The sequence below is a fragment of the Chelonia mydas genome, chromosome 4 (genome assembly GCF_015237465.2).
Source record: "Chelonia mydas isolate rCheMyd1 chromosome 4, rCheMyd1.pri.v2, whole genome shotgun sequence".
Lineage (NCBI taxonomy): Eukaryota > Metazoa > Chordata > Testudines > Cheloniidae > Chelonia > Chelonia mydas.
Genome location: NC_057852.1, coordinates 11,124,940 through 11,152,627, shown reverse-complemented (window position 1 = coordinate 11,152,627; position 27,688 = coordinate 11,124,940). Strand labels below are relative to the sequence as shown.

The 27,688-nt window shown below is 44.5% G+C and overlaps 1 protein-coding gene across 4 annotated transcripts in view; it reads right to left on the bottom strand.

Moving 5' to 3' along the window:
• CSGALNACT1 (chondroitin sulfate N-acetylgalactosaminyltransferase 1) overlaps positions 1-27,688 on the bottom strand; it is a 93,671-nt gene that overhangs the window by 25,218 nt on the left and 40,765 nt on the right. For 3 of the 4 annotated variants that reach the window (XM_043544432.1, XM_007062836.4, XM_043544433.1), the window contains one exon: positions 6,232-7,139. In XM_043544432.1, coding sequence (XP_043400367.1) covers positions 6,232-6,865 — 634 coding nt within the window. In that variant the 5' untranslated portion in view covers positions 6,866-7,139. Of the gene's footprint in view, positions 1-6,231; positions 7,140-15,226; positions 15,352-27,688 lie in introns of those variants that run through there. The other variant, XM_027825279.3, reaches the window with a different exon arrangement.

Genomic DNA, 27,688 nt, shown 5'->3' with positions numbered 1-27,688 from the left:
CTGCAAGGTGCATCTATTTATTTAGGCTTTTTCTGAAGGGATGGCTTGAGAGAGAAGGCTTTAATTAGGAATCACAGGGGAAGTGGTCCTTTAGTGTCTGTTTTTTTTCTTTAGTTTTTAAACATTATGTTAATTGGTTTGGTTTTTAAAATCTTGACTGTGCATCTAGTGAGACACTCATAGCACATTGCATACATTTGAAAAATAGATACTTGTAATAGCAAAGAAGGCTTACATTAGATTGTTTAATACAGTTTAGCCATCTAAAATTTTCCATTAGATCTTTGCATGCTTTTCTACTCCAGCCAAACAGTAACTATCCTGTTATTTGTTTTCCCTGGGTAAGCAGTTCACTAATATGGAAAGAAGGGTGCTTTATCATGCAACTAGATGCCAATTTTCCTATCTCATTATTGTTGTTGTTTATGACTTGTATTACAGTAGAACCTACAGGCCCCAGCAGAAACCAGGGCCCCATTGTGTTAGGTGCTGTACACAGTAAAACACATCCTGCTATCAAGGAGTTTACAATCTAAGCTCCCACATCCTGCAAAAATTATGCATGAGCGTAGTTCTGTTGAAGCCAATATCACTAATCAGAGTGTGTTAAATTAAGCTCAATGCATGATTCTTTGCAGGATTAGGGCATAAACAGATGAAAGAAATATGATTCCCACTTTATAGCTGGGAAATCGAGTCACAATCTAGTGATGTAAACACATCACCACCCTTCTGCTTCAGTACTAAGACTCCTTGAATTCTCTGAGGAATTCCTTCATTGTCATTACCATGCCTAAAACCATCAAAAACCTTTTTAACAAGTTCTGTGACTCAAAAGTGTACGTCAAGTGGTTTGAACTTACTGAAAATGAGCTGTGCCTACAAACAAGTCTTGCTAAAAGAAATTGCTTTAAAAGTTTCCCCAAGAAAGTACCAAGTTTTGTTAAATTTAGATAGGAGCTATGATATCTGAACAGGATAATCTGTTATTTTTGCTGCTATCAATACATTAACTAGTTTCAGAATGTCCACTGGTTTCCAAAGCAGCATGTATGAGATTTGCCAGAATGCTTGGAGTAATCTGCCAAAGCAAATTAGTCCCAGGTTTTTCAAGACAAAGGATTTGCCACTTTGTTAAACACAGGGGCTCAGGGAAGAGTCTTGGAAGCCTCATTTGGACTGGTCAAACAGGAGCTTGGGGGGGGAAGGAGCGGGAGAGAAACTGGAATCTAATGGGAAACAGATGGGAAGATGAAAAAAATCGGAATAGTGGGTTGTGTGAAGCTAGGACAGTGGAGAAAAATATCAGAGAGTTTATGTGAACTAACCGTGCAGACACGCTGTGTAAGTGGAAAGGACCTGCTCTCTGTACTGTAGCTCAGACAGACTTGCTTTCGTTCTAATAGCTAATAGTCAGGGTGCTGTCTTCCAGGGCTAACCCCAATACAATCACAGAATCCTAACAAAATAACTTCAACACAAGAAAGTTATACCCCCAGTTCAGCAAAGCACTTAAAAATGGGCTTAAGCCCTACTGATATCAATGGAAACATGCTTGGCTTTACTTTTCTCTGGACCTAGGCTTACTCCTCTTACTGTCGCATGCCCTCGGAGCCATAACTGGTTTTGTTGTAGCTTACATTTCTCCCTACAATCTCAAATGTTTTCAGAACGTATATTAACCTTACATATGTTCTTCCTCACACGTTCCCTCAACTCACTGCTAGCTAGAGAAGATTCCACTCCCTTCAGGCAGAAACTCACTCCTTTATAAGAGTCCCAAAGGTGTTTGTGATGCATTTTCACTAGCTCACCCTGCCTTCTCATCTGTTCTAGTGTGAGCTCAGATGTTAATCTGACTTGCCGGAGACTTTCTTGTTTAAAATCCCAACTACTAGACAATCACTTATGCCCTTTCTGACTGAGGACAAAGTCACAATGCTCTGCTTATTCAGCAAGTGCATTTTTAAGGGGTTCTGGGCTTTTTGTGGGTCTCCGCCCCCTTTGATAAAAGCATGTCCATTGAGTTACTAGTACTTCTTTTGGACCAAAGCGCTCACACTGTTTTAGGATGGTGTCATAGCTATTCTTAGCTACTTCCTCCCAGAAGGTGAATGATTTATAAATATTTTCAGTTTCACTACCCACTGCGCAAATTAACAAGCTGACCTGAATTTTGGCCTGCCCTACTGAGCAACAGGTTTCTCATTAACTCATATTGGCTGAACTCACTGTGGCCCTATGGGAAGATGCCTTTGCATGCTTATGCTACACACATTAAAAGGTTTATGATCTGTATGGTAACTTTCACTGTCTCCTCTTAGCACTCCAAAACATGGCAGAAAACCAATAAACACAAGAGAAAAAGATAGAGAATTATAACAAGCAGACATGAGTCCCTGTGTGAAAAGAGGAGTATTGCAGACAGCAGCTACAAGGCTAAATTACTAGCAGACGAGAGGAGGTGTGGTTCTCTTTAATTTTTGAACAAGAAAAATGGAAAATTTCAACCCCTGCCAAATATCGCTACTGAAGTCAAACTGGACTTTTGGAAAGTATTCTCAGGCTACAGCAAAGCTGCAGAGAAGGAGTTTAAACTCAGAAACACCAGGAAGTAGTGTCGCTTGCAGATTCCAAACACAAGTGGTTCTGTCTAAAACTGAGGAGGAGGAGGCTGTACTGATTTATTTTAAAACATCCAAACCATGCAGCAGAAACATTTCCATCAAATGCTTTAATTTAATGAGCTGCTTGGACAAACTCTCTCCTTCAGTAAAGCACATGAAATATGAAAGAGGAGAGGGAATGAACTAAGACATCCTGATGAAGTTATCACCTTTCACCACAGAAGGCAAGGAATTGCTGTAAATCATTGCTTGGGTCCTGTGTGGCCAACAAAGGTGACTGATACCAGCTGTAAAAACAGCTCTCAAGAGTCAATGGATCAAGGTTTCTTTAATGATGTGTCATTAAGGCCCATATTCAGCAAAGTGCCTAAATCAGTAGCATTTAAGCATGTGCTTCGCTGAATCTGGGCCTACATAACCTAGAGAAAGTCAAGGGGTGAAACCCTGGCCCTATTGAAACAAATGGCAAAATTCCCAGTGACTTCAATGGGGGGGGGGCAGGATTTCCCCCATGGCATCCAGAGGCCAGAGCACAAGAGTCAGACTCAGGAACCCTGAATTCTAATCCTGGATCTAACACCAATTCACCCTATTGCCTTGGGCAACATTGAAGTATCTGCCTCCATTTGCCCTGCTGTCAGGCAGGGAGAACCACCCCTCCAACCCTGCCACAGACGGTGCTGAGATGGTTCATTCCTTGGTGTTTCTGAAGCCGTTTGAAGACGAAAAAAGTTAAATGTCATTATCAGTGCAATAATGGGCTAGATTCACCGGCAAGCTCCACCTGCTTTGAATTGCTCCAGAGACACAAAGCAGCTATAAACCTGGCTTAACTGGCCACTTAAACCCGGTTCACCCCTGCTTTGTGCAGCCAGAGTGGCACTGAGCAGTGAGAACGTACCAATGAACCTAGCCGGTTATTGAAGTCTCCTGTGGGCTGTAGCACCAGCAAGGTCTGCTGTCTCCAAATCACGTTCTGTAGCAAGGCACTCTAAAATGAAATGGAATGGTGGCACACCAGCTCCCCTCCCCTGTCCCCTTTAAGAGATATAGGACCACTGATTTTTGGGCAGCTTGAATTTTTTTTCATTCTCCAAGGATGAAAGAAAAAAAAAAAAAGGAGAGAGAGAGAGACGGGAGATATCAGGGACTTTCCAAGTAGTTCTGCACACAAATTTGCTCTCAGTCAGCCCTGACTGCTCCATTTGTGCAGCCAAGCCAGGTCCCAGAACTAACCTGGAGTAGTGATTTGGTGCTGGAGATGCAGGCTATCATGCTGCTGTCTTGCTAGGAAGCAGGAAGAAAAGGGTTTTTTCACCCCTGGGCTCCTGCCACTGAGAAATGGCATGGTCAGTGGGCTCATTCACGGCTTAGCTAGGACAATGAATGATGCTACCAGTACAGACACTCTCATTACTTGCTGTGGGTTTGAGTCTGCTCTGAGGGAGCCTTCCTGATCTTACACAGCCTGCACGGAGGCCAAGCAAACCTGCACCAATCAAACATGACACTGCCCAAAGGGGAGAAATCCACCTCTGAGCAGGGAGCCAGCACAAGGCCTAGGCCTAGCTGAGTCTCACACATTACACCCCTGCAACTGGCCCTGTCCCTCTGAGGTGACTTCAGAGTGGCCTTATACCATCGCTTTGCGTAGCACGGTGGGGTCCTGGCCCAGGGCTGGGATTCTTGGGTGCTCCAGTAACACAAATAAATAATAGCTCATTACTAATCATCTCCCCCTCCCCAATAGCGAGGCAGTTCCCCTGCAGCTTTAGCATGCTCCGTAATTCAAGGTAACCACTGATATGCCATAAATAAGCCAGTCAACTGATCTCCGGCAGGCACAAAATGGGTTTGCTTCCCAGGATATCAGTGGAGCTGCACCTATTCACATCAGCAGAGACTCTGGCCCATTGCCTGGATCACCTCTAGTAGCCGGTCTGAATTTTTATACTGATAGTCATTTTTGGCGAAACAGTTTCATGATGTTTTGTTCTAACCTATCCCAAGAATACGCTGGCTCTCGGTTTCTCATTTTCTATACGTTCTCTCATGTACACTAGAAGAACCCTATTACTGAAATCTAGCTATTGCGGTGTTTGCACAGCTCCTAGAGCAGTGGAGTCCTGTCCATGGCTGGAGCTCCCAGGCATTAGAGTAATACAAAGAATAAATCATCATCATATATTTATATTCTTAAACAATAGGCTGGGGATCTGGAGGGTGCAGGGTGAGAAACAAGCAACTCAAGGTACGTCTACCCGTATGGCGGCCCGTAGAGTATGGACACCGCACTCCCAGCAAGCATGGGTATAAATAGCACTGGAGACAGTGAGCTAGGGCTTACGTGACTACCGTAGAGTAGAGCAGAGTGCCCTATATGCCTCAACCCCAAGGTATATATCCTACACAGTGCTCTGCAAGCCCAAACAGTGCCTCCCACAGCTACATAGCTATGTTTAGCAGTGTAGCATCTCACTGCCTCTCCGCTGCTGGAGCCTTTCCCTGTCGCAGTGAGAGACTCTGGCACCAGGAAAAGGCTCCGGCAGTGGGGAAAGGGCTCTGGCTGGGGGCAAGCAGTGGGGAAAGGGCTCTGGCTGGGGGCAAGCAGTGGGGAAAGACTTTGGCAGTGGGGAGGCAGCTGGGAAAGTAACAACTGACCAGTGACTAAAGCAGAGATGGTTTGTCTCCACCATCCCAGAGAACGCGTTAGTCCCACCTTTGCTAATCGAGATCAGATGAAGAAAGCATCCCTTAGTACCCAAAGGCTGTAGGGTTCATAAGCTATTCAGCCAAGAGGCAGGGACCCCACAAAGGTGCTCTTGAATCTGCATTCCTGTCCGGCAAGATGCAGTGACTGAGAGTGGTCCCTCTGGAAAAGGCAGGCATGTAGCACTCTCAGCAAATGTCAGCTAGAAGGCTGCAGCCGAAATGCCAGAAGAGCAAGGAGATAAATTTCCTCCTTTATCTTAAATTCAGCTGGATTAATTAGCCATGCATCTTAAATCTCCTTTACAGCTACTGGCATCAGACAGAAAAAGGGGAATGCAGGCACACGAAGAAAGTGAATCCAGGGCTACTGTATTACCAGTGATGAGGTTGCTTTCTAGCACTGCTAACTCTTCTTTTTTCTACCATGCCTCATGGTCAACATAACATGCAGTGACATGCAAAGTCAGCAAAGAGGCCTAGGACCGAATGGGGAGAGACATTCGGACAAATGCACCACGAAATTTGGCTAACCATGGCACCATGGTGATCCACGTTCATTAGCTCTCAATAGTCGCTGGGACACTGCACCCCATATTCTTCACAGTGATATTATTATAATATAATTATGACATCGTCATCCAAAATACGTCAACACCTTTCAGAATAGAAACGCCCTTAATATTACCCCTGATCTCTAGAGGTAGCCCTTCAGGTCAGGGGTGAGGCACTTTGGCTGGGGATAGCACTGGGAAGCCGTGGCTGAAGCTGCCTGAACTGTGTGTGTTCTGTGGATAGACAGAGGATGGGCAGACGCCCATGTGGTAACACCAGAGACCTTCACCAGCACCAAACTCCCGCATCAACAAGGAGTCCTGTTCCCACAGGTACAAACCTTCTATGAAGTCCGAGGCTGCGTACATGTGATGGTTTGTGTTGCTATCACTGTTTTGGCTGTTTAAAGTTTCCAGGGCCAACTCAATAGCCTCCGCTAGCTCGTCCCGCTTGTCCTTCCTCACGGGTTTCTCCTCGGGGTGGCGTGTCAGCCCTGTCTCCAGCTGATACACCTTCTGCAGGGTGAAACTCTCGAAGGGCACAGCCGCGTACTCCGTGGGCAACTTGGCGCCGGCGTGCACCTCAGCTCTGTCTATTTGGGAGCGCAGGAACTCCAGCAGGTCAGCGGGGGTCTTCTCTGGGTTGCTGTGCTCCAGCCCCGGGCCCAGCGAGTCCGTGTAATGGTCCTGCAGGCTCTTCAGCTGCTCGCTCCGCTCCTGCAGCTCATCCTTCAGCTGCGCGATTTGCTTCTTGAGGCTGTTGATGTAATTGTGGTGCTGCTCCTCCCGCTCCTGCAGAATGGCCTGGTACCCCTCCTTTCCTGTTGGGCTGTTGGCCCTGGGGAATGCAAGCTGCTCATCGATGCCCTTCGGCGTACAGGCCAACATGTAGAGGACGGACACGGCAGAGCAGAGCACCACAAGCAGAACGACCATTCGCGGGAGCCAGGCACTCAGCCCTCGCCGAACCATCATCTCTCCGGGAGCAGGTGTGGGTACGTCAGCACCTACATCGCTGTGCGTGTCCCAACAGTAACCCTAAACAGATGCATGTACGTGCATGAGTGGGTTTCGCAGCTTCCTTCTAAAGTGCTTGCTCCCCTCGGGTATCAGGTGCAGCCTCACGTGTACTTGGCAGTGCTAAGAGCCCAGCTGCAAAGGAGACGCTGTGAGCCGAGTGACACCAGCCACTCCCCACAGTCACTCCCATTGTTATCTTATCAGCTTGCAGTAGTCGGCAAAGGGTGACCTGAAAGACAAGCAACAAAGACCAGTTATGGATCCATATGCTACTCAGTGGTCGAGAATGGACGAGGGCTGTAAGTGTGCACACGTGCAGTAGCATTTCCTACTGTACCTTGTAGAGTTGCCTAAGCAGCGCAGAATGCTGTGTCGTACTCTTCACCTGTGGACAATGCTAAATCTGTGAGGTGCTAAGGTGCTGGCCCTGGAAATCGTGTACACATGCGGTATCTTGAGATTCCCCCCACTGCAGCATGGGGCATGGATCACCAGCTAGGATTATCTGAGCAGGTCTCACCTCATGGGTTCCCTGCCATCCAGGGGCCTCGGGCATTGGTTGCACCTTGGTCTCTCCTGTTCTCTGTCTCCTGAAGACTAAACTGCTTTAGTTTAACCAAAAAGTCACCCTCAACACAGGGTTAGCTGGGTGGAATGTAATGGCCTGTGATGTGCAGGTCAGAGTAGATGAGCTGATGAGCTCGAAGCCCCTTCTGGTGTTAACCTCTATGAAACTTTAGACACACCGAGTAGTCCCAGTTAAAGCACACTAGGGAACTCTTAGTGCGTGCTAGCAGGGTCCACACAGGCCAGTTAGTGTGCAACACGCTGGTGCTCTTTAGTAGTGAGCCTTGTTGTACCATGGAGACAAGTCCACTGACTGTGGACAAGAGGTCTGGGCCTAAAAGTCTACTAAATCCTACAAACACTTCAGGAAGCCTACAGCGGCCATCTCATGGCCAGATTTTCAAACAAGCACAAATTCACATTTTCAAGTCCCCAGCACCCACAGTTGGCACCAGATTTCCAAACAAGCTTAGCTCCGACACTGGTTCCTAATTAAGATGTTCAAAGGGGCTCAGCACCTAGCAGACCCCACTGCGATATGTGTGGCCAGATTTTATGTGCAGGGCACAGAGTATTTTCAACAGCAAGGCTTGCAGCTCTAGTGTCACTTGTAGCATTCTGCAGTGTCTAGGGGAAATTGTCTAAGTAAATAGTGGAGGCATCTTTTGATTATTTTGTTCTTTAAAAAAAATAATCCTAGGAAATGCTATACAAAAAACCATGTGACGAGACGATTACGGATGGGACTTTCAGACTCATTCCGTGATGGCCCAACTCTGCTGCTACTGAAGTATTTTATCATTGACTTCACTGGGAGCAGAGTGGAAAGCTATTGAAAAAAGTCCACTCTACATTTGCATTGTTAAGCTCTCAGAAGTCATGAAATCTAAGTTAGCCTTACCCCTACCCCCTTGCATGTCTGCCTTGTGGTATGGTCTTCAGTTACTTGCAGCTGCATCAGTCTAGCTACAAATATCCCCACAATGACAGGCCCCAAGATAAACATATTTTACTCATGAGAATAATACAAACTTCTGGGGCCATTGCTGGGTCTTGACCCAAAGCCAATTGTAAACAATGGGGTTCTTTCTACAGACTTCAACGGGCTTTGGATCAGGCCACTACATATAATGGAGGTGGGGACAAGGAGGTAGGAACAGACTTTAAGGGACAATGAGTAAAAAGCTGTGGACGTGAGTTTCATACCTCATAAAGTTTAAGACCAAAGGGACCATCAGATCATCTAGTCAGGAGGTTCCTAGTCTAACCTCCTGCATATCACAGCCTATAAACCATTACCTTTCATCCTCATCTCTCTATATTAAACCCAAAGGATTTAGTTAGACAAAAACATTTCAGTCCTCAGGAAACTAAATTGTGTGCCGCAGACAGAAGAGGAGGGGTCAAGGTGCCACCAAGGCCCAAGGTCCCCGCAACAGGGAACGGACTGAGATATGCCCAGAAGATGCCAACAGGTGATCCATACCCCATGCTACAGATGAAGGAGGGAAAACCTCCCCCAAAAGGTTCCTGCCAATCTGATCTGAGGGGGGTCACCTAAAAGAGCTAGTCACACACATTCTTCTCTTAAATAATGGAGGAAGAAGCTATAGGTTCAAGATGACTTTCAGCAGGCTGAGTTTATGAACTGTTTGCTCAAGCCATCTTCCACACTATCATTCCCAGATAGAAAGCAGATGGGAAGGTTGTGAAATTGTCTTGCAAGCACAGCCACAAAGAAAATACACAAGAGCTACTTGTAGCATGAACCTTGGTTTTCCATCCCTCTATTGTTCCTGGTGACTTGTACTACAGCAATTCTCCACTGAAATGACTGGCCCTTTAGTTTTGATCAGTGTTTAACAGCTGTGCGGTGTCACTTAGGCATGTGGGTTTGTTTGCAGGGAAAGCTATAAAAAATACAGCTCTACTTTTTAAGTGACACTGAACTGCTGATAAACTATTTATAAGATTTCCCAAAAAATGCCAGTGATTTCAACGGAGAATGGTTGCAATAGACAAAAATATTCAAAGCAGCAGAAAGAGCACAGAGAGGAGCTTGAAGATCAAACTCTACTTGCCTTTTCTCAATGATCTTTTCTCAAGAGCAGCTCACCCAGCTCCAGCTAATCCTTACTTGGTCATAATCACCTCTTCTTCAATTGACTTCCCGTCACTCATACTGAAAATGCACATACTGTACTAGGTGCTGTCAACATGGTAACACCTCTTCATTCCTTTCACATTTGTCAACTGCCTACCTCTTCAATTTGCCTTTTGTTCTGCGAAAGGCTGTAGCACAGCTGCTTCTCACAGATGCGCTGTGAAAGCAGGTCTCCTGAAATGCAAGGGATCTATTCAAGGCACAGAAATTAATTTGGGCATTTTTAGCTCTCGAATGTATAAGGCCAAAGGACTGCAAGAAGGGAGTGGGCAGTGAGGCAAGGGGCAGGAAGTGGTAGGATGTAGTACATAAACTGCTGTGTACGTATGCTTCACTTCGCACAATCAGTCCATTGACCGCATTGGCATACGCTGAACTTTAGTGAAAGGATTAGTTGTGCTAACAGAGCGTAAACCGAAATTACATCTCCATGTCTTAGATAAACACACCCTTTTAGTTCTCAAAGAGGCATCAGGCTAGGGCTTTGATTAAAGAGCTCTTCCAGTGTTGACCCTCCAATACATATCTATAGCTATGCTTGCTCAAACATACAGCTCTTTGTCTAGGGGGTCCCCTCCTCCCTGGTCGCCTTTTTCTGGATTTTTTAAATCTCATTTGTCAAACATCTATCTCTAAATGCACTTCAAGGGCACTGTATGGTCTGACTGCTTTGTTCACTCAATAGCAAGAGAGAAATGGATGCTGTGGGAAGGCCACCATGGTATCACCGGTTTCAGAGTAACAGCCGTGTTAGTCTGTATTCGCAAAAAGAAAAAGGAGTACTTGTGGCACCTTAGAGACTAACCAATTTATTTGAGCATAAGCTTTCGTGAGCTACATCCGATGTGAGCTGCATCCGATGAAGTGAGCTGTAGCTCACGAAAGCTCATGCTCAAATAAATTGGTTAGTCTCTAAGGTGCCACAAGTCCTCCTTTTCTTCATGGTATCACCGTGACCTGTGCCGTATGGGAGTGTGTGTGTGTGTGTGTGTGTGTGTGGTGGTGATGAGACGGACGGGACACGACTGTCCTCTATCACTCACAACGTGTCACATCTGCTCATTTAAATGTATCAACTCCCTGGATAAGCTCAACTTCTTGAGCAGCCCTATTAGATCAGTCAAGGGCTGCAGGCTACAAGCTCTATTTCTGCTGCCTTGCTTGCATAGCTGGCAGCAGGAAATGAAACGAGCATCCACCCACTTGTCTCTGTGACAGGGTACCCTTTACTGGGCAGCAGCCCTCAGGCTTAGAGCAGGAGCTCTGGGGGGATCTCTAGGAGGACAAGACATGTAGCAGATTACAGAATATGGAGAGTCTCTAGCTGGGGAAACAGTCAGGTGACCCTGAGTGCAGGCCTCAAGGACCCCAGGAATCAATCGCGGAAGGGTCACCCTCTCTCACTAATGGGAGCAGCAACGTCTCCAGTGCGTGCAGCGATAACACACACATATGGACAGGAGGAACACAGAGGGTAGCCAGTCCTCCCCACCCCTGCAATCACACCTCTGACTGCAGTGTAGACATACGCTTAGACATGTAGGGCCAGATCCTCAGCAGGTGTAAATAAGAGGAGCACCACGGATTTCATTGGCGCTTTGCAAATTTGTACCAGCTGGGGGCCTGGGCTGCAGCACACATGTGCACTGCAATCTCAGGTTTTCCATAAAATGACCTAAGAATGCCTGTGTGTTCTGTGGTGCTCAATAGCTAATTGTATTAAGAACTTGTGATTCCGGCAGATCAGGTGCCAGCTCATGCCAAAGCCCCAGGCCAATTTACTTGTGTATTAGTATAGATTAAAGTGATTGTTTAATGTATAGGAGTGTATTTGGTGTTTAAACTTCAAGAAAACTAATGGGATGTTACTGGCATTGTTTTCATGTATCTATATCCCGTTATAATGTAATAGCACACACTTACACTGTGTACACCCCTGTAACTAAATAACCTACCAATCAAGGAAGAAGCCTTGTGGAATCCAAATGAAGAATTTTAACAGAAAAGTGCTAATTTCAAAACAAGTGAGGATTGGAGGTCAAAGACTCTAAAGATAGGTTTCAGAGTAGCAGCCATGTTAGTCTGTATCTGCAAAAAGAAAAAGGAGGACTTGTGGCACCTTAGAGACTAACAAATGCATTCCTCCCTCTCCGTCATCAAAGGAAGAGCCCACGTGGGTAGTGACCCTGTCAGCTTGTTTTCTGTGCGTAGAAGCTATAAGAATGGATTCAGGGAAAAACGCTTCATCTCTGGACAGTTTGGATTCTAACTGAACGAGAAGACAAGAGATCCACAGGGTTATTCTGGGTAGTCCTGAGAGACTTTTGGGAAACTGGCAGATTACTACATCTCTGCTACGATTTGGAATTATGGATTGTGACTCACCTCTACATATATTTTACCTGCTTTAATCTCTCAATAACTCTTATTTCCTTTTCTTAGCTAATAAAACGTTAGTTTACTATAGAATTGGCTACCAGCATCGTCTTCAGTGTAAGATCTAGGGTACCAGTTGATCTGAGGTAAGTGGCTGGTCTCTTGAGACTGGAAGCAACCAAATATGGTGTGATTTTTGGTGTAAGTAACCATTTTTCACACAGTCCAGCTTGCCTGGAGGGCAAGATAGACCTGAGAGTCTAAGGGACTACCTGACTCCATGGTAAGACTGTGACAGTGATCCAGGAGTTTAGATATCACCAAGTCAGTAGCAAATGTAATTACAGAGTACACTATCAGTTTGGGGTGTCTGCCCTGTTTCTGGCAGTCTGCCCTGAGGTAGGCACTCTCGGTGGTGAGCCACTCCAGACAGCACGACAGTAGTATTAGTCTATCTGAAGCAAGAAGCGCTAATGAAACCCTATTGATCATGGCTTCTCAATGAAAGTATTGATGCTCTAATTTAATTTAACCCAATATATGCAGGAACATTTCCCCTATTACTCTGTCCTGTTAACCTAGACCCGGAAGAGGTTGCTTCAGCACAGTTTACTGGATGTTTTTCATATACTTTGCATGCCATACACAGAGCAGTGCACAGTGGCACTGCTCTCAGCAGAGGGCCAGATGCGGTCACCCTCCCCACATGAGTAGGGCCTTATATTGCAAATAGCCTCACTATAGTCAATGGGTCTGTTAGTGCCACAAGGCACTGCTTAGCAGCAGAATCTGGGCCACATTTTGTTTCCATGGAATTCTGGGTAATACACCCTCCCACCCCCCGCTGCTTCCTTCCAGCATTTGGTGTTTTAGAAGCATTTCAAAGAACAAGGGATTTGTCTCAGGAGGTTAAAAATGATGTAGCAAGCCAGGCATTTCAGATCTGCATTTTGGCTCCAAATACCAACCACAGAATCACAGAAAGAAAAACAAACTGAGAACTACATGCCAAACCCTCTGCTACGGGGTAGAGTGGACGGCCACAGCCCTGCTGTCCCCAAACAGTGCAAGGACCTTCTGCAGGACTGTGTGGGCCCGGAGGGGTGTTCTAGGGATGGAAATAGGAGGGCAGCTTGACTTCCTTCCCTCCACAGAAAGCAGGATTCCCAGTGGAAATCTGAGTGGGACTTACTGCTGGAGGGGACAGCTAGGTCTCAGGAGCATGAAACAGAGTCAATGGCAGCTCCAAAGAGGGCCAGAGTGCCACACAGAGCCGATGGCTATCCCTGGAACAGGCTGGAGGCTGAGAGATTCTGCATGGCTTTCCCAGCAGATATACTGGGACTGTCCACAACCTCTCCACAACTCCTTTCCCATGAGAGGCACAAACGCCTGTAATTCCACAAGTTTGGGGTACATGTTATGCCCTCCGGCGAGCAGGATCCTCTCAGTTTAGACTGTGAGCTCCTTGGGGCAGAGACCTGGCGTACAGCCTAGCACAAAGGGGCCCTCATCAGGCTCTCTAGGCACTACTGCACTATAAAGAATAGTGATTTATCACATGACCTAGTGTTATCACTGCGAAGCTGTCAAGTCAGCCCAGAGGAAAATGCTGTCAGTGAAACTGTAGCTGTTCCACTGAAGATCCAATGACATATGGAACACTATCTGCAGGACAGACTCCCAGCCCCTGGGACACAGAGAATGGTAAATATTTTAACAGTCTCCACAGGGTAATTCCTACAGTGACTGCCGCTCACACCACAGCTCTCGGGCCCTGGCGGCTCCACCAGCGTGCCAAGCAACTGCTTCTAGTCTCTCGATTTATCCCCCTAAAGCGTCCAAAATCCTGGTAAAAGGACTCAGGATGAGAGAAGCTGTGTGTGTGTGTGGGGGGGGGGGGGGGTGTTTGAGAGACCTTGACCTATGAACGGCATACGTCAGTATCTATGAGTAAAAAAAGATCAGAAAGGAAGTGAGAATGCCCCCCAACTCCCAGCTCGTGTCACTCAGCCAAACTTCCAGTGCTAGGACTGTATTGTACTCTGAACTGAAGCACATGGCATTTTGCTTGAACTTTTAAAAAATTCTAACAAAGTGCAGCTGTTCAATGCACAGTGCCCATATGCAAAATGGAGCCAGCGCGGTACTTATGGAGTGAGGTGCTACCCACTATGAGTAAGGGGTCCAGAATCAGACCTCTGGGAGCAAAGAACATAAACATACCTTCACTGGGTGAGAAAACCTTCTGAAAATCTTTACAGACTTCTTCTAACTGGCTGGCCAGGGATTTCCCCCCAAGTCTCTTCCAAGGGAGTCCTGTCTTTCTTGTCTGCCTTGTCTAAACTGTCTGTCCAGAGGTGAGGGGTAGGAATTTGAATGGAAGACAGGGGAAAGAAGGCAACCCTTTGATAAATTTACTGTATCCTCATGCTCCTCCTTCAGATCCTTCCTTACAGAGGGACTCCTTGTGTATCAATCCCCTTACTTATAATGTCTATGCAGCTTCTCCTTCTTGAACTATTTCCCCATGAATCCTCTTTGTCTGAGTTACAACGCAAGCACTTTGGCACAGGGACAGATCCTCAGCTAGTGTAAATCAGCATGGTTTCATTGACATCAGCGAGCTACAGCTTTACATTAGCTGAGGACCCGGCCCTTTCTCCTAGTGTGCGATCTATAAAAGCCCCATATGCATTTATGAAACTATACAGAATGGTTATGGACCATAACTAACTAACTAATATGGTTAATTTGCGTAACATGAACATGCAGCACAGAACATTTGCCATCACAATGTAAAATGAAAGCTCCCCCACACCTCTTAAAAAGTGTTTTCTCGGTTGTTCCAGGTTTTTTGTTTTTTGGTCTGACTGCAGGCAATAATTTAAAAAAAGTAAGAAGTCTCTTTTCTATCCCATATTTCGTTTTCTGAGAGGTTTGTCCCTGGAGCAATAATTGCTCTATTCACAAAGCAGTAGGACATGTTAGATGAGGGGTACAAAGTTACTAAAATAAATTATGCACAAGAAACCTGGTCTCTTAGTGACACACAGCCCTGATCCCCTGAACACTTCAAACTCTACCACACTTAGTCTGCAATCACAGAGCACTGAAATGCAGATAAAGGCTAGTTATGAAAATTACCTGTCCAGAATCGAAGTATAAATAGCACATACCATACCCTTGGAGAAAAGAGAAAAACTTACTGTATAGAGACTTCTTTAATCTTTGGAGCCCGAGTTCTTCACCAAAGAAACTATGCACTGCCCTTCGTAACCCCAAGGAGACAGAGAAGTCACTGCTTGTGCCTGTGTGTTAAAATGCTCTCTGTAACTGACTCCTCCCACAGAGAGACAATTACTTTGTTTTCTTCCTATAAGTGACAGTTAAGGTTGGGTCTTTTCCTCCCAAATAAAGATATAATGTGGTTCTTAAAACAATCGAAAAATCCCCACAAGTGTGTCCTTGACCATGCAAGTATTATCGTGGGGTTTTGTCCAGAGACGAAACTGGAAGTAAAGACAGTGGTTTTAAATTCAACATACTGCAATGGGTTTCTAATTCTGAGAGACACAAAAAGTCAGTGTAGAACACGCTGCTTTTCCTTCCATCAATACTCTTTATATCCTTGCGCTACTAATTTAATTGGTTTCCCATTAGTGAGATAGGGCTGTAACTTTATCTTGACTGCATTGTCTGCTACAGAGTTGCAGAGGAGGTTATAGTTCTGAGGCCAGGAGCATACTCTGCTCTGATTAGATTCAGCCTAAATGTTTCTTGAAACAATTCTCTGGCACAGGCAGCAAAGGGGCAAAGGTGCTACCATTCTGGACATCCTTCAATAAACAAGCTGTTTTTAATATCAAAAACATTTTTCACAAGAAAAGCAAAATATACTATTCCCAGGGGGAAAAAAAAAAAAGCTTTGTTATTCTTTCTATTACAGAACATCAGTGAAAGATCAGGCCCTCTGCGTGCTAGGCACCGTACAGGTAGTTAACAAAGAGGACAGTCCCTGCCCCAATGATCTTACGATCTAGGTAGATTTTTGTTCGCAGCATCTACTTTGTCTGGATAAAACAACATTATTAGAATGTTGAAAGGCAAACAAGTGTGAAAGTCAAGCCATTCAAAATTAAGGCTAAGAAAAACAAAGGCTTAGGGGGAGATGATTCAAACCCTAACCAGACCACTCCAAAAACAGAAAGTTTTTCCATTTAGATGCTGTGTGTGGTCCCTCCACCCCAAATAATTCAACATGCCTGTTACTATACAAAATGAGCTATTATTTTATCTTAACAACACCCTCCAGATTATACCCTTCACACCAGAATGCTGCCATTTGTAAAGGACTCAGCAGTTTTTCGCAGCTCAAAGCACAGACAGTTGGGCACATCCACAATCATCAGGTTGAACTGTGGTCAAGGCACCTGGATTTTCACCCTGCATTCACACTATCGCTCTCTAAACTCACTGAGCTTCAGTGCCCACTCGATATGTCCCCCCATAAGTCTCAACACCTCTTCTTGCCTGCTGCATTTTGGAAGATTTTCAACAGGCATCGTTTGAAGGCGTTCTTTTAAGAGAATTGTGGGAGAAAGAGGTCAAACTCCTACCTCCCACCCCCAGGAAACACCATAATTCCCTAAGGTGTTTCTTAGGAATTGCCTGGCATTTGCACCATTTCCAAGCTGTTTTTGCAACATGGAGGAAGTTAGGAGGAACACTGCTCACACTGGAAAAACTAAGCCTTAGCCAGCTTTCTCCCACCTAATAAGCCATGGACAGCTGAAAACCAGAGAATCCCAACACAGCCCACTCCATGTAGTGCTCTGTTCCCTTCAGGTGCAGGCCAAGCCACAGACAAAGGTTGACAAGTCTGCTCCAGTGTTGGCTAACAGAGGTGGCTGTTTTAGTTCAAGAAGTAGAGGCTCATGCCTAAAGATCCAAAGGTCTCAGGTTCAATACCCACAGCCAACACATGTGGCATGACATCATTACACCAAACTAGTCAATTTTTTTCCAGGAAGTTTCAGCCACTTTCTTCATTCTGTTCCCACCTTGCAGTGTGTGAGAGCACATCTTCTCCCCAACTCCAAGGAACATGTGTACAACATACAAAAGGTGCGGCTGATTGCCTCAGAGATGCCTCTCACGCTGTCGCCCTTAGCAAATATGGGAATGGAGCAATGATGGTGCCTCTCCATAAAATGCCTATTTCTGATTAACAACCTCTCATCGGAGGGTCTAATAACTAGATTGTTCCCAAACTGTTGCGAAACATTATTTATCATCTTAACTTTTCACAATCTGGATTTTGACTGACCTGGAATTTAGCCCAATCATTTGGCTGGAGTTGTTCCCAGAGTAAATTTTAATAAATTTGGCAACTGCCAGAGGTTTAACAAATGATTTGGCTGATCTGTTGCAATTTGATATGGCTGACTGACATCTGCCTTGTTGGAAAACTGCAGAGCCAACCCCTTCATCAGATTTCACATGGTGGAGCCAATGCATGGGTGCTACCTCAACTCATCTGTGTGCCACGGAGAAGAGCTGAACTCCCAGTCCAATTTAACCCCCACCCCACAAAAGGAAGAGCACACAGCAATATTCCTGTAACAACATCAAGCATATCAATGAGCTTAATGAGAACTCTGAGGCTTAGAGATGGGTTTTCATCATTATTGCTCTGTTAAAAGAGAATACGTGGTTATCTAATTCCTTTTGGAACACAAGTCGGGGCTGCCCATCTACAAAAGGGTTGAAGTCAAGCTAAATTGAGTTTCTAGCATCACTTGGATGGTCATCGTGGTGGTGCTGCAATAGGACACCTTAAAAACAAGACAAAATTATTTTATCTCTGCTGGTTAAGGCAAGGAATCATCCTGGGTTGGGTTTTTTTTAGTTTGGTCTCTTATGGGGTGGTGGCTCTTTGCCTTGAGAAACGTACAACCATGGTGTGGTTTTTTTCCCCAGCTATCAATAACAAATATTCTTTGGTTTTGTTCTACTCTATTTGCCTCTACAGTGTGATTCGGCACAGGGAAAGACTGGATGAACTCCACCAAGGAAGGAAATTTGTGGCCCCTTTAAGAGCCAGGCACGATGGTAACCCAGTATTCAGGGTGCAACGAATAATCTTACCAGAAATAGCAAAGCCTGGTAGAGGTAGGAACTGCAGAAAACGAAGGACATAAAGTCCACCTGGGGAAGCAAGTTTGTTGTTCATGGTTTATAGCCAATTTTTCTCTTTGTAGTGTGTGTTTTTGTAACTACTAATAAATTAGAATTGTTTTAAAAACTGCATATACTGAGTCAGTGCATTTTATGCCAGACGTTCTAGGGATTCTGCCAACTTTACATTATAACGTACCAGAAGATAAATGTTCAAGGGTCTGTGCCAGAACATGGATGAAATATAGACCCTGAGTATACATATAAGGCCAGGGTTTAGGCCCTGATTCAGCAAGGTACTTAAGCCCGCACGTAACTTTAAGCCTGTGAGTATTCCCATTGACTTCAGTGCACTTTGGGATGGAAGATAAACTACAGAAGAAAGATGTTGTTATAGATCTAAGCCTTTCTGCATACTTGGATGAACAAGGCACATACAGCACAGGGAAATGAATAGATCTTGTATGTCATAAGCCATGCCCAGAAGCAGAAAAACCGAACTATCCCTAGATGCAGAGTGGAATGCGGTGTACACTTTTAGAGTGGGTGTAGAGAAGTGACAGGTAGCACTCAATTATATGCCACCATATCTACATTTTAGCTGGAGCTGAAGACAAGGAATGAAAGTAACTACCTTGAAAAAAGCTTTTACTTCGTTATTCTATATTAGATACTCCTTAAAAATCCTTTTTACAAACCATCCTTAAAGAACAATAGAGGAGTGAGAATAGCGATACAGGGCTGAGTTCTCCAGGATGCTTCAACTAGCTTGTGATTCCCCCTGTACAGTGGGAGCTGCTGCTGGCGCAAAGCCACTAGAGGCAGTGTAGCTATCTACTATGCCAGGTGCCTCCCCGCACCACTCCCACTGTAAGCAGGATGGGGAAGGTGCTGGGGAGGGGCAGGGCAGAAGCCATAAAAAGCTCAGATTTTTAGTAACTTTTTGTCATTACTTTACTCAGCAGAGTCTTTTTCTTGAGTGCTCTAATTCTCAGATATGTGGTTCACTTTTCTAGATTATTTTTAAAGCTCGTATAATAATCAGATCTTGTCTGCTCAGTTTCATGACAATGCTAAAACAGGAAAGCTGTATTAACTAGTTCGGAACTGTTGGAGAAAGGAACAGATGAACCACAGAGGTGGCCAGAGAACGCCAATCAGGAAAGGTTGGTGTGGAGGAGAGAGAGAAGTTTTCTCCATTCAAAATTGTATATCTGTCCATTTTGGGGTTTTTTGTTCCAAAAGGATATTGTCACTTCTACCTATATATAAGAAACTGTTCCTTCTTTCTCTCACTCACCCCAACCCTCCCCCCCTGCACAGTCTTAGGTAGAGGAAATCTTTGATAGTTCACTTCCAACACAGAGCATGACTAGAGGTAAAGTTTTCAAAAGCATGTAAGTGATTTAGGAGTGTAACTGGTCAAAACTTGGAATTTCCATACTATAAAAAATTCCAACGCTTCAAAATTTGTTTTTATTCCAAATCAGAAAACCAACAATTTCAAAAATTGCCCATAAAACAATTTTTAAAAAAAAATTATTGCTTTGGGTTGATTGAAACGTTTTGCTCCAATTTCATTTATTTTATAAATTAAAATAATATTATATAAAATACATTTCTAAATGAAAAAATATTTCAAAATGAAAAATTAAAATGTTCCATTCTGATGTCAAAATGTTCCATTTCTGAATCCACATGTTCTCTTGGAAAAATCTCAATTTTGACAAAATGGCATTTTCCGGTGGAAAAATATTTCCGTGACATTTTCAACCAGCTAGACTTAGGAGCCTAAGTCCCATTTTCAAAACAGACTTACTAAGAGCCTGATTTTTACAGGTGTTTAGGCACCGAAGTCCCATTGATTTCAATGGAAGTTAGGCACCTAAATAACTCTAAATATCTGGCCCTTAGCAATCTAAGTATCACTGAAATCCAATGGTATTTAGACTCCCCTATGGGTCTAAGTCACTTTTGAAAATGGGATTTAGGCTGCTAAGTCACTTATGTGCTTTTGAAAATTTTAGCTAAGATCAAACTTGCATAACCCACTGTACCAATTTATAGTCACCTAAATGTCTTAAATTCTAGCTGAGCACCAGATTTTGGTAATTCCCTGAGATACTGGCTTTCATCAGTCTCCAGATTTAAAAAAAACCCCAAAATCTATAACTGTAGTTTACACAAATGATTTTTTAAAAGCTCCTAAACTGTTAATAATTCAGCATAGAATCTGAGTTAAATATCAGCAGTTCATCCAGGTGACATCTTGCTTTACTAATCAAGACTTCCTTGCCCAAAGGAAGAGAGTCAGCTTCCCTTCTCCAGTAACAGCTGGATTTTTATTTATTTTTTTTAAACGGTGGAAACAGGACAAGTGTGACCTGCAGTCAAATCAACATTTCCTGAAAGGGTCCTAAGAATGCAGCATCTCACAACAACTTTAAATTACCATACAAACCAAAATGTATGCTTAGCATTACATGCAAAGTTGCAAACACACACTTCAATAACAAGCTAAAGTGCCACGGCATTTGTAATTCCACCATAAAGGTACCTGACTTGGTTCTGTACAGCAAGTCAGACTCAAACTGGATACAAAGCCAACTTTTTTAGAGAAGTTATCCTTCTAAAACAAACAGTTTCCTGAAATATAAATATATATAAGTTAGTATTTCCAAAATTCAGACACAGATGAAAAGCAGAAATATAAAGTACTGCCTACCAGAATTGCTGAGAGAAAGAGATTTCTTTATAAGGTGGAGGGTTATGCTAGCAAGTTTTTTGTTTCTGTTCATATGGAAACCTGCCTGCGAATGACAGCATGTTTTTTATTTTAACAAGGATTGGCTAGAATGTGTGCTGGCACAGCTATGCACGTTAGAGTCGTTGAAAAGAAGCAATCATCATGATAGATTTTCCCCGTTTTAATACAGTCTTTCTGAAGAATGTAAAATCACCCCATTTCCAAAGCAAACCCAGTTCAGTTTAAGTCAGAGAATGATACAGCTAATAGCTGCTCTCTTTTCACATCAGTTCAAGGATTTCATCTGCTCGCTGGTCTGCCTGCTTTCTAAACGACAAGCAAAAAGTGTGACTGGAGCCTGTTAAAAACGTCCATTCTCATAGCTGCCTCATTGGTTCTTCGGGGGGGGGGGGGGGGGGGGGGGGGTTTGTAAGTGCTATGCAGCATTTTATTCATTATAAAAACAAGCACTTAGAGCCCTTGTTCACATCAGGGAACACTTACTTGTGCAATTAGTCCTTCTGGTTTCAATGGCACTGTCTGAATGAGTAAGTGCTCACCTAATGAGTAAGTGCAAACAAGGGCTCCCCAATCTGGCCCCTAAGGGATACAATCTTTGATCAGTACACAAGGATTTCTGAGTGCAACATTGTAAAGAGCGAGAGAGATTCCTGTATTATTTTATATGACTATTAGATGTACCTCAGTTTATCTACTTGATATTATTCTGTCTGACCACATGGAGTTAAATCAAAAGTGGCTGTTAGGGAGAGGAAACAGGAAATAAAACAATAGCTAAAGATGAGATATCCTTGGGGAAAATACTTCTAGGGTCCTTAAGAGAACAGCAGGTCTGCTGTGAATTAGAAGTGCCTACCTGCCTGGCTCTAGCCACCTTTATTTTTCTTAGGGTTGTGGGCCTAAGATCAAAAGGACACTGACCTGCTAAAAATCCTTGCCAAGAGAGGAAGGTGGGGGGAGATATGCATGGGAAGCAGCATCCCTGGCCTGGGGGAGGAGGTGCACTGTGGGAGACAGACAGAAACTGCAGCAGGACAGTCTGACCCTCCGAGCCCAGAAGTAGGAGTACCTGGGATAAGTGGAACTTATCTAAACCTTTTCCATTCCTTGCAAGTTTTGGTAAGACCCAGCTGTGTAAGCCTTATTGGTTTAACTCTTTTCTCTGCTTGCTATGCACCTTTGTTTTTATACTTTGTTTTGAAGGAGACTCTATATTGGAACAGAGAAATCTGCCAGACTGGATTGAACCAGTGATCCATCCGGCAAAGTATCTCATCTCTGACAGTAGCCAGTAACATCAGGGGAAGGTGGAAGAACTCTTGGAGCAGACAATTAGGAAGAAACTTTCCCTTTATATGACTTGTCTAAAGAGAAAGTTTCTTCCAAACCCCTGTCAGTTAGTGGTTGGCTTATTCCCTGAAGTAGGAAGGTTTGTATCCCTACTATTAAAAAACAAAACAAAAAATAAATAAAATAAAATCATCCTATGTAGCAAAATGGTGGATGTTCGCGTTATCCATATAAATGTTTAATCCTTCTTTTAATCCTCCTGTAAATAATTTCGGGGATCACCCCACCACTCTTTTAAGATTGGTACAATACAGTATTTGCTACCCTCCAATCCTTCAGTATAACAGTGGATTTTAATGAGGGATTGATGTATTTTTGTAACTTCATACTTCATTCTTAAGCTCCCTCACAGCTCTCCGGGCATTTGGGAGTGAGCCTCCCAGCCTGGGTCCACGGACTTGCACTAGTACTCTGAAAAGAGCTGTTGCGGCTTGTGCTGAAGTTCAGGCTCTGAAGGCTGAAGTTCAGTCCCGGGGAAGGAACTCAAGAGCCTGAGCTCCATCCTTGAGAGCCTGAGCTCCGGCCTGAGCTGCAATGTCCAAGTATTGTCTACACAACTATTCCTAGAGGGCTAGCATGAGCCTCACTAACACAAAAGTCTATGGACCCAGGCTGGGAGGCTTGTTCCCAGATTCAGCATAAACATGCCATTAGGATTCTGCCATTTGCTCCTAATGACTTGTATCTTTTAAATTTATCACTTTGTTTCATCTCCTCCTTAAAATGTTATTCCATAAGTTGGGTAGCTGAACTGGTACAGACAGTAGAAATTTACTCCTGGTACAGACCAGCAGTAAGGGCTAGAGTCACAAAGGGACATAGACACATAACTGACACTTTAGGCACCTAAATCCCAGAGCCAGGTACTATTAGTATTCACCAAACCCCCACTCAGCTGCAGCCGAAGTCTGTAGATGCCTAAACTCACTTGGTGCCTAAGTTTTTGCAGTAAAGTTCCCCAGGTGCCGATGCTCCTGCCTCTGAGCACATGCATAGCTGCCTCTCTCTAGGCATCCAGACTCCTAAGCCCCAGAGCAATGCACAAACTGGTGAAAGATAGGCATTCCTCCACCCTACTCGCCTGCAAGGCCCAATTTGGTAGGAGGACTCGAACGCCATCTAGGAGACCAGGCACAAGCTCGCACAAAACAGCCAAACAGCTGGGGCAGAAGGAGGAGGATCACCAGCACTTCCCTCATAAGTTTTTGCTCTGTGATTAGGGGACTCACCTGGAATGGGAGAGTTCAAGTCCGCCCTCTGCCTGCAGGGGAGAAGGGAGTTGCCACCTCTCAGGCGAGTGGTCTAACCACTGAGCTATGGGACAGTCTGCTATGGGGCTCCCTCAGTCCCTCCACTTGAAGCTCTTCCACTGTGGATCAATAATTAAAGAGCCATTCGAGTGGGGGAACTGGATGCTGGCTCTCCCACATCCTGAGTGAATGCTCTATCCACCAAGCCACAGAGTCATTATCATGCTTGTGCTCTCTCTCTCTCTGTCCCAATGACTAATTATTGATCCACAGTGGAACATAAGAATGGCCATACTGGGTCAGACCAAAGGTCCATCTAGCCCAGTATCCTGTCTTCCAACAGTGGCCAATGCCAGGTGCTTCAGAGGGAATGAACAGAACAGGTAATCATCAAGTGATCCATCCCCTGCCACCCATTCCCAGCTTCTGGCAAATAGAGGCTAGAGACACCATCCCTGCCCATCCTGGCTAATAGCCATTGATGGACCTATCCTCCATGAACTTATCTAGTTCTTTTTTGAACCCTGTTATAGTCTTGGCCTTCACAACATCAGTTTCAGCAGGAGAGACTGAGGGAACCTGCATCAGAATATCCTATAGCCTGGTGGCTAGGGCACTCACCTGAGAGGTGGGAGATACCTGTTTAAATCTGCCTAAGGCAGAGGGGGGCACTTGAACCTAGGGTCTCCCACATCCCAGATGAGCATCCTAACTACTGGTTAAAAGTTATAAAGGGAGCACCGTAGTCAGGCTTCGTGAATCCCATTGGTTTTCTAGGCCTAACAGTTAGATGTGGTGATGCTGAGCATTGGAACACCTAAGTTCATTTGTGAATCTAGCCCAAAATGATTACCCCTAGGAGCATCGGGGGAGGTATGGGGACTCTGAAGGGTTTCTGAGAGTCACAGCGGCTCCCAGGGTTACTCCTGGGGTGACACAGCTCACATACCACCCCTTGCTCAAGGCTGTGCCTGAAGTCGCTGTCCAGCCCTTTAGCACAACACAAAGCAGTAGCAATAGGTTACAGGCAGTACGTCAGCAACTGTAAGCCATGGTTTTGTTCAGAAGATAGCTGGCTTCCACTGAAACAGGAATAACCCTTACAGTAAACACACAAAGACAGGAGAGGGAAGAGAAGACAGGAAAAGAGGTAAAGAAATGGAAAAAGTTCTTCCCCCATTTGATTTTATAAGCCTCTCTCTGCTACGTCCAAAACCTTATACATTAGTTAATATTTATAATTGATTCCATATATAAAGTAATATTCAATTCAAATTAGACAGTAATCTAAGCTAACAAGCAGCTTGTTAGTTGAAGAGTCATACATTTATCCATTGTTACATGGCTAAAAATAGAACCACTTTGAGTAGTAGTTAGAACTGCAGTACATGGCATATTCCAGTAAAAGCAATCGTGGATAAAAGAGCAAAAGATAAGAGTCTAATATGAACAGATGGCTAATTAAACTTGTCCCTGTACAAGTATAGGGGCAGATTCTGCCACCCTTGTTCCCGATGCACTGTTCTCTGCTCTGCAGGTAGCCCCACTCACTTCAGTGAAAGGCGGCATTGCCTATGGATGGAAACAGAAGACTGGGTTCTGTCACCTGCCGTGTGCCCTTGGGCAAGTCATTTGACCTCTGTGTCTTCCCTCCCACACTGTCGGTCTTGTCAATTTAGACTGTAAGCCCTTTCAAGCAGGGACTGTCTATTATTCTGTGTTTGTACAGTGCCTAGCACAACGGCACCCCAATCTCAGTAATGCTGGAATACAAATACATGGAAGCATGAAGTAAACTTCTATTCTGTGTGAGTTATGGTATCAGAATCTAGCCTATGAGGTTTTCATTCTCCCAAACATACAATGTTTTTTTTTAAGATTGCAGTAAAATTTAATGTAGAGACTCCAAGCAAGGGTTTCCTTTTGCTCACTTACACTTCAATCTAGGTTCTAGGTTGTTACTGGTCAAACCACTTGCCCTCTACTATGAATCAGAAAACAGCTTCTCTTCTTACTAATAAGTGAAGATAGGAGGGGAAAGAGTAGACTGAAAGGTGTGGAATATAGTGATAGAGAGGAGATGGGAAAGAATATCAAGGGCATGGGCAACTGAATGTCCTTCCCTTCAAATATTCCCTTTTAAAGCTCTAACACTGTAATGTTAAAATGTGGCTGCGGAATAGAGGCATTGTCTTATACAATACAAAGAATATCAAAGGGAAAAGTGCCCAGACCCGGGTTAATGGTCATCTTAATCTTGAAGCAGATACAAACTGCTTTGTGTGATAGTCACAGATAATCTTATGATAGGAGAGACAATTGATATAGCTGAGGATGTAGGCAGACAACAAGGAGGGCTAGAGAAAGATGGGGGAAGTAGGCTCATAAATAAATGGCAACAAATGGAATTCATTGTCGTGGGATGCCCATGCAGTGTAACTCATGCACTTTGGCGGAACTAATGAGAAAAGAAAATTCAACTTTAAGGCCAGATTCTACCTCCCTGACTCTTGTAGGGTAACATTGTCCGCTGAGAGTACTCCATCTAGACATGCCTGCAGGTTAAGACACTAATTGGAAGGCAGTGGAGTGGCACAACCTGGCACCTAATTTGTAGAGCCAGAGGACTTCCTGGACAATAATGAGCAATAGCAGGAAAGTGAGGAGAGGGAATTTCTGCAGCAAGGAGAACAGTATGGGGATGAATAATGGGGCATTACAATAGTGCAAAGGAGAGAACGATTAAGTTAGCCCTCCCCTAGAAGACTGGGGACAGGGTTGGGCACTGAGGACATTTTTCAAGACTCCTATTTTGGCTATGTAAGCAGGATTTTCCTGCTATTAATAGGTCCAGATAGCTGCACCAGGCAGGCCTTGAGAGAAGGAACCACAGAAGCAGCCAGCCCTGGGAAAGGCTTAGGTGGGGGACATATTTATTTATTTAGTGTTATTTTAGAATCACCTTTGTGTTAATAAAATCATACCCCAGGAGTGGTCACTTGATTCTCTGAGTACTCAGCTTTTGCTGGGAGATGGGTGGGGACCCTACCGGCTTACAGGTTGTCTTCTGGGATGCAATCCAGCCCAGTGAGACATTTGTGGCACCACCTGCCATGTCACCCCAGGTGCCTGAAATGCTCTGCTGCTAGGGCTCACAGCCTGGACACCAGCAGCCAGAAGACAAGCATGCTGCTCAAACCCTGAGCATCCGAGTTGCTGATCCAGGGATGTACAGCACACAGACACTCCAGGCTTGTCTGCTGGCTGACACCGGAACCTAAATACATGGCCTCATTTGCAGAGGTGCTGAGCATCCACAGTTCCTGCTGACTTTAATGTGAGCTGCAAGCACTCAGTACCTCTGAAAATCAGACCCCTTTGATGACTAAAGGTGCCTTGCTATCCGCAGCCATTTTTGTAAATGTCCTTTACTCTGAGAAAGAAAGGCTACAAGAATTTAGGATATAGCATGTGATGGGGTATGCATCATCCATACCAGCCAGGACAGGAAGGGGCTAATGGACTCCCTTCTCCCCCATCTCTCCCACCCCACAAAGAAGAGCAGCCTCAAATGCTGCTAATCCTAGAAGAAGGGGCTCCCGATGGGGCTAATTTGTGACAAGTCACAGAAAGAGGTGATAAAAGGGATAAGCAGAGCTTGCTGGAGGGAACAATTTGGTTTTAGGCTGCTTTTCTGAGAGCAATTCAAGTGATGACCTGAGAACCTACACTATCCATGAATGTATGCATAGGCTATCCATTCTAAGGAGCACCCTTTATGACCTGCAAAAATAATCCTGCCATTCATGCTCAGAACCAAGTTTTCCCAAGTGGTCATATCTCAGTCAAATCAAAATCAGTTTCCTTTGGAACAATGCCATACACTGCCCCTAAACAAGAATGATTTACATGACAAATCTCAGATCTCAGCTATTTTGGCTGTAGGGTGCCACAAAAAGTTGCAATATTTAAACAAACAGTTTTCCAAAATATTGGGAAAAGCCTCCTCTCCACAATGAAAGACAGCACAGCCTATTTTGCTCTAATTCTCTATTTTTAAAATAATCATGTTCTGGCACAGATCAACCTTGGGAAATTTCAGCCTAAGAGAGGAAATTTTCCAA